Source organism: Mastomys coucha, unplaced genomic scaffold, assembly GCF_008632895.1.
Source record: "Mastomys coucha isolate ucsf_1 unplaced genomic scaffold, UCSF_Mcou_1 pScaffold15, whole genome shotgun sequence".
Taxonomy (NCBI): domain Eukaryota; kingdom Metazoa; phylum Chordata; class Mammalia; order Rodentia; family Muridae; genus Mastomys; species Mastomys coucha.
The window spans coordinates 37,256,859-37,262,990 of NW_022196897.1; the positions used below are offsets into that span (position 1 = coordinate 37,256,859).

Genomic DNA, 6,132 nt, shown 5'->3' on the forward strand with positions numbered 1-6,132 from the left:
TCACCCACGAGTGAAGTCTCAAAAACATTAACCATCTGGAATTATAACTGAGATGTCATTTCTTATTTTTCCCTTTGATATTATTTAGGGAAATGATAGTCAACTGTTCATCCACAGCAAGTAGGCCTGGAGCTGTTGATCTTTGTCATCTCAGGTTTCCTTTTCTCCATAAAGCCTCAGCAGTTTCTTTTACAATAGCATTTGCGTTAACTGGTTAGAGGTTACTTTCATGTGTGGGATGTATACAGTGATTAACACAAGCAGCCACCCATTTCCATTGACTCTGAGTTGGAGTATACATTTAAATGTCTTCTCCAAAATATGTAATGGCTCGCTTTCCTTCAGACTCCAGTGTCTGCTACTTTTGTCTAGTTCAAGGGTGAGTGTCCAGGGTGGCAGCCAAGTGATTAAAAGCACAAATCCTTGACACCTTCCTTGGTTAGCATTCCACCTTACACCTATGTAACTTTCTACCTGTTTGACTGTGGGCAAGATGGTCCTTTAACCCTTGCATGTGGGAGGCAGGGCCAGGAGAATCTGTGTAAGTTCTAGGTCAACCTGGTCTACATAGAGAGTTTCAGACAGCCAGGACTACATGATGAAATATTGTCTAAAACAACAACAATCACAACAACAACAACAACTACAACAACAGCAAAAAAGAATGCTAATATGGTCTATGGCCTTCCAAAGGTTCATAGTGAGGACTGAATGAATGAACAGAGTTAGAAGATAACAGAGTATCTCTACAATATGAATGTATATGCCATTGTAAATATTACTAAGGTTATCAAAATGCCACTGTACGTATTAACATTTCATTAAAAACATCACAGTGTACTTAAAGGATCAAATAAGACTTACTTGTGACAGGAACTCACCATCTTGGTCCATTTTCTCCCAGTCAGTTGCTATTGGAATCTATGGTGAATAACTTAACAGGCATATTTCCAAGGAGACACAGGACTAAAATGGAATATCCTATTATGTCAAATGGACCACTTTCTGACAAGAATGCTAAGTTATAAAGTGGATGGTTAAAGCAGTGAGGATAGCTATGTAGAAACGAGCTAACTATACAGAGCAGGGAAACGGAGACAGGAAGTGAAGAGGCCAGGGAAAGTGGAGTACATTGATGAGGAATAGTCAAACATGCTAGAAGGCTTCAAAGCTGAATAAGCAGGATGAGGAAGAAGGGCGAGCTGGTATGTAGCTGGAGACCCAATTGCATGTAGCCTGTAAGAAGCAAATGTTGAGTGAGGCACCACGTTCCCAGACATGTTGTGTCTTTGTGCTTGCAGGTTTTGTCTTAATTTAGAGTTTCTGAACAACACATGCTTCAGAGGAAGAAAGGGCAGGCCAGGGACATAAATGCTTGCATATTCAATTACCAGACCCAAAGATTGATGAAAACTCTGTACATTTTTCTCAGCTTCAGCTAATGCCAAAGGAACTGAATAACCATTTATATTCATTTTCAAAACACATGTGTACTTTTGGAAGCTGATGTCTTGGCAGAAATATCTCCCACAAACTCTAGCATTCATTGCTATTAAGTTTCTCACCTATGAGCATTAAGATTATTATGATTTTTACACTCTCCTGGCATTATGGTCAAGGGGTCTCTTTTGCAATATGGAAAATAAAATTGTTTTTATTCTTGTTAAATTTTCCTAGACACACAGTATTGTTTGACAGTTCATCACTTCACCAGCCATGGAAGAAGTACATCCATCACTAAAAAGTGTGCCTCTAAAAATGAATGCCATTTTGTTGGCTGCCGACACAGCCGAGATTTGGAACACACGGTAAAGATTATGTGTGCCTGGAGTTACTTTGCCAGGTTTCATGGGGATGGTGGTAAGTTATGCATCATGGGAGAACCAAGAAGGAGAAGCAATATGTTAGGTTTGTTTGTGCTCTGACAAAAAGACTCTACTTCAGTGCCAATAAGGAAAGCAGACAATTGAAGATATTCTGTCTTCAAAAAGAAATAATGGGCCAGGCAGTGGTGGCGCACACCTTTAATCCCAGCACCTGGGAGGCAGAGGCAGGCAGATTTCTGAGTTCAAGGCCAGCCTGGTCTAAAGAGTGAGTTCCAGGACAGCCAGGGCTATACAGAGAAATGCTGTCTTGAAACAAAACAAAACAAAACAAAACAAAACAAACAAACAAACAAAGAATGGTATTAAGAATGAACGTTAATTTCCAGGCTCTAGAGCTAAATTCTGGGCTTGAGAACTTGCAGTCTGAAGCCCATGCTGGAAGCTCAAGAGTTACCCATCCTTAAAGAGTCAGGAGCGCTGGAGTCTGGATGATGTGTGCTCTGTTCCTAGCCCCAAATCACCACAGCCCTATCCGATGTAACTAGAAGGTAGCAAGGAGAAAACAGCATGGCTTTGCCATTGAAACTTTGTCTCACTCTGCATCTCTGCTCAGAGAAGAAAGAGTCTAAGAGAATAAGATAAATTTAGATATGTATTGGATCAATTTATCTCTTTTATATTCTCCTTCTATCATCCCAAACAAAAATGTACTCTTATATGCAGAGGTCCTAAAGTTTGAGGGGAAACAATTTGAAAATATGTTTCATGAGGTTTGGAATTCAATGTAGCATGTAAGTCACTGACTCTGGCTTAGTGGCTGTTGGCTCTGATCATGCAAGGGCCACATGAGCAGCAACGCTGAGGTGAGCTGTTCAGGCTGCAAGCAAGCATCCTAGACTGATTGAAATGGAACTGTACGTAGAGGTCTAGGGAATCAAGATCTCTAGAAAGTACCCAGGGTGAGCACAGTGGCTCACTTCTGCAATCCCAGTACTCTCGAGGCTGAGGCAGGAGGATTGTGAGTATGAATGGGCTACATAGCAAGATTTGAAAGGAAAATAAAACCTTCCCCTGGGTCACTCTGATGGGCAGCTGGCTGGATAATCATTCATGACTGTGCTTGGAATTGCTGCTTTCTGCTGCCTCACTGGTCTGAAAACATGTATGAGTGGCCGGTTCATGAAGTCATGGCTTCAGGCCAAGCATGCATCACTATTGTAGTCACAGGTTACTTCCCTTGAAAGCATTCTTAAGAATCGGGACTTAATTTTATTTTTATTTTTTATTTTAGCAAATTATCACTGCAGTCATAACGGGGGACTCAGGTGAGGGCACAGACAATAGCAAACCACAGTTATTACCTAACAAATAATACTAAGAAAGAGAACCAACAAGTCCAGAAGGTTCCTGACTTTCAGGTCATTGTTTTTGGTTTCATTGTTTTCTAATACATTGTACAAGATCTGGCAGCTGGGCAGTCTAACTCACTTTCCCTTCTTAGCCTCATTTATGCTTGGGTTTGACACAGATACTTCAAGTGTTCCGATGAAGACTCTCATGGTAGTCATTGCTCAGCTGGAAAGGGTACCCAAAGGCCAGGGCAATGCACAGGCTGGATCATCAACTGTGGCGCCTGCCTTTCTTTTGTTTTTGGGTTTTGTTCCTTCCTACTCCCTCCTCCTCACCACTATTCCTCTTTCCTCCTTGTACACAGGAGTGTAGGTCTTGCTGTGAAGGAATGATCTGCAATGTAGAGTTGCCCACCAACCACACTAATGCAGTCTTCGCCGTAATGCACGCTCAGAGGACGTCTGGCAGTAGTGTCCCCAGTGTCCCCAGACCCTACCTCCTGGTGCTGGCCTGGCTCTTTATGCTTCCCTTGCTATGATGTTGCGGTTCCCAAGAGAAGCAGAGACCAGCAATGTAAAGCACAGACACAGTGGACCAGTGAACTCTGGAAGGTCCATCTTGCACTTGATAAAGAAGATACATTGGACTGCAAAGTAGAAGGAGAAAGTTCGCTTTGCTGAAATGCTCCTGCATGAGATCACAGCACTGAGCATGAGGACTTGGTAGCAACCAAGAGGACTACCTAACTTCCAGTGTACTGTTCTAGAGATGCTGCATTTTGTCAGTTCTATAGGAGAGCCGACTAGTATTTTTGACAGCAAGAGTAGCTTGATAAGCCCAGGCCTGACCAGGCCTTCACCTGGAAGGACTTTTTTGATCTCATGGACTCCCTCAGAGGCTGCTGGGTCAGACTCTGGTTTCTGTGGCTAGCTCAGAGCATCTCTGAAATGTAACCCTTTTGCCCATGGGAAAGCAGTCTTTACTATGTTAACGTTTAATTACTGTAATAAGTACCTGAGATGATCCATTTATAAAGATAAATGGTTTGTTTGGGCTCACAGTTTTGGAGATTGCAGTATATACTGGTTTGGAGCCTGTGTTAGAGAGTGAGTAGCCACTCATAATAGAAACTTGAAAAGGGGGAGAGGATGGGCTGCAGAGATGTCTCAGAAATTAAGGCCAGTGACTGATCTCCTGGAGGACCCAAGTTTGATTCTCAGCACTCACATAGCAGCTCACAACTGATAACTCCAGTGCCAGGAGACCCAATGCTCTCTATGGCCTCTGTAAGTACTTCAGACATGTGGTACACAGACATATATGCAGGTAAGACACCCACATACATAGTTCTTTATAATAAAGGGAAAGGAAGGAAAAAAAGAGAGAAGCAGGGGTGGGAGAGAGAGTGAGAGAGCATGCACTTAAAATTCTCTAGTACCCTTCAAGGTCGTGGTCCCAACATCCTAAATTCTCTGACTAGACCCCATTTCCTAAAGGCTCAACCACCTCCTTAATGGTACCAATGGGATGAGGACCAAAGCTTTAACCCCGTAACAGTCAAGAGCCAGACAATAGTACCCACTAACCACCTAGTTGATGAAAAGGACAGCTTAGGAGGGAAATTTCCAGTTAATTCTATGACTCCATTTGCCAATTACGAGATGGTTGGGGAAGGGATGCAAACCTTTGAGTTATATAGTGTAATGCATGCTGTGTGTTTCTTGACAAATGTGGAAGCCTCTAATGAAGCACATTTACCAGTGTCACTAAATTTGTGTTTCCAGGCACCATGGGTGATACATGCTGTCTGAAAGAATAAAATTTTATGCTGATGTGACATAGTTTTTGTTTTTCTTTTTGCAGGGGTGGGGGTTGGGGAAGAGACACCTCAGGGAGGCTAAATACAAAGAGTGCATTGACAAAGTCAGGAAACTTCCCTGACCAAGGAGGAATGAATGGTCACTGTCTCATGTCCACCCACAGCAGCAGCCTACCAAGACTCACAAGAAACTGAAGAGTTCTCTTCTCTAGTCCAGTCGCCTACTCTTCTCTGGATGTCAAGTCCAGCAGAAGAACTCTAAATATGCAATGAAATGTTTGGTCTTGCTGTCTTCTCCCATTTATAGCACAGTTTCAGAATGTCAAGTGAACATCTCTTTGCTATTTCTAGAATCTTGATTTCTTCCCCTCCTACTTCTGCTCTTTCATGTGTTAAAAGGAAACATCTCCCCACCCCCAACATGGGCCATTGGAAAGGTGGCTATTTTCCTGTGGTATAACCACTAGTGATGTTGTCCTTGCTTGGGCTCATCTCTGACATAGGTTGACTAACTATGGCTTATAAGTCTGACCCATTCCATCACCTAGTTTTGTTAATAAAATTTTATTAGAACACAGTCACCCTCTTTGGTTTCTGCATACCCTTATCTGCCTTCAATCCAGGATAGCTAGGGGCAGAAGAGATGGTGTGGTCTTTGACAAGAATCTTGTACAGGAAAAGCTTTCTGACCCCTAACTTATAAGAAGTTAAGACTGACTAAAGACAAAGTTGTGTTTTTTGCAGGGTCTACTGTAGCCAGTGTTTTGCTATTTTGTGAGTTCTCCTTTCTTCTACCCTTCTCCACCTTTTTTTCCACTCTTTCAAACCTGTAACACTAGATGGGAGAGAAAAAGGAATAGAGGGGAAAGGGAGGTGATATTATCCTTAGACTACTTCCTGCTGACTAAGGATGTCTAGTCCCTCAGGGCAAGTTTGGTATTTGCCATCAAGATGTCTAATTTCTTCTTGTTGTTTCCTCTTTGCACACAACTGCTTATCAAACTGGAAACAACCCACAGCCCATCCTGCTTCTCGGGGCCCTAGCATATAGATACACTTTGACAAGTCTCCAGAATTCCAAACATCACACAATCATAGAAATTATCTACAGCTGGCAAAATCACACCCCTGCTAGAG

The 6,132-nt window shown here is 42.5% G+C and overlaps 1 protein-coding gene across 6 annotated transcripts in view; it reads left to right on the forward strand.

Annotated features, from left to right (window-relative positions):
* Lypd6b (LY6/PLAUR domain containing 6B) overlaps positions 1-5,013 on the forward strand; it is a 188,966-nt gene extending 183,953 nt beyond the window's left edge. For all 6 annotated transcript variants that reach the window (XM_031370188.1, XM_031370186.1, XM_031370187.1 and 3 more), the window contains 2 exons: positions 1,678-1,808; positions 3,541-5,013. In XM_031370188.1, coding sequence (XP_031226048.1) covers positions 1,678-1,808; positions 3,541-3,714 — 305 coding nt within the window. In that variant the 3' untranslated portion in view covers positions 3,715-5,013. The remainder of the gene's footprint in view (positions 1-1,677; positions 1,809-3,540) is intronic.
* Positions 5,014-6,132: the final 1,119 nt, after the last annotated feature.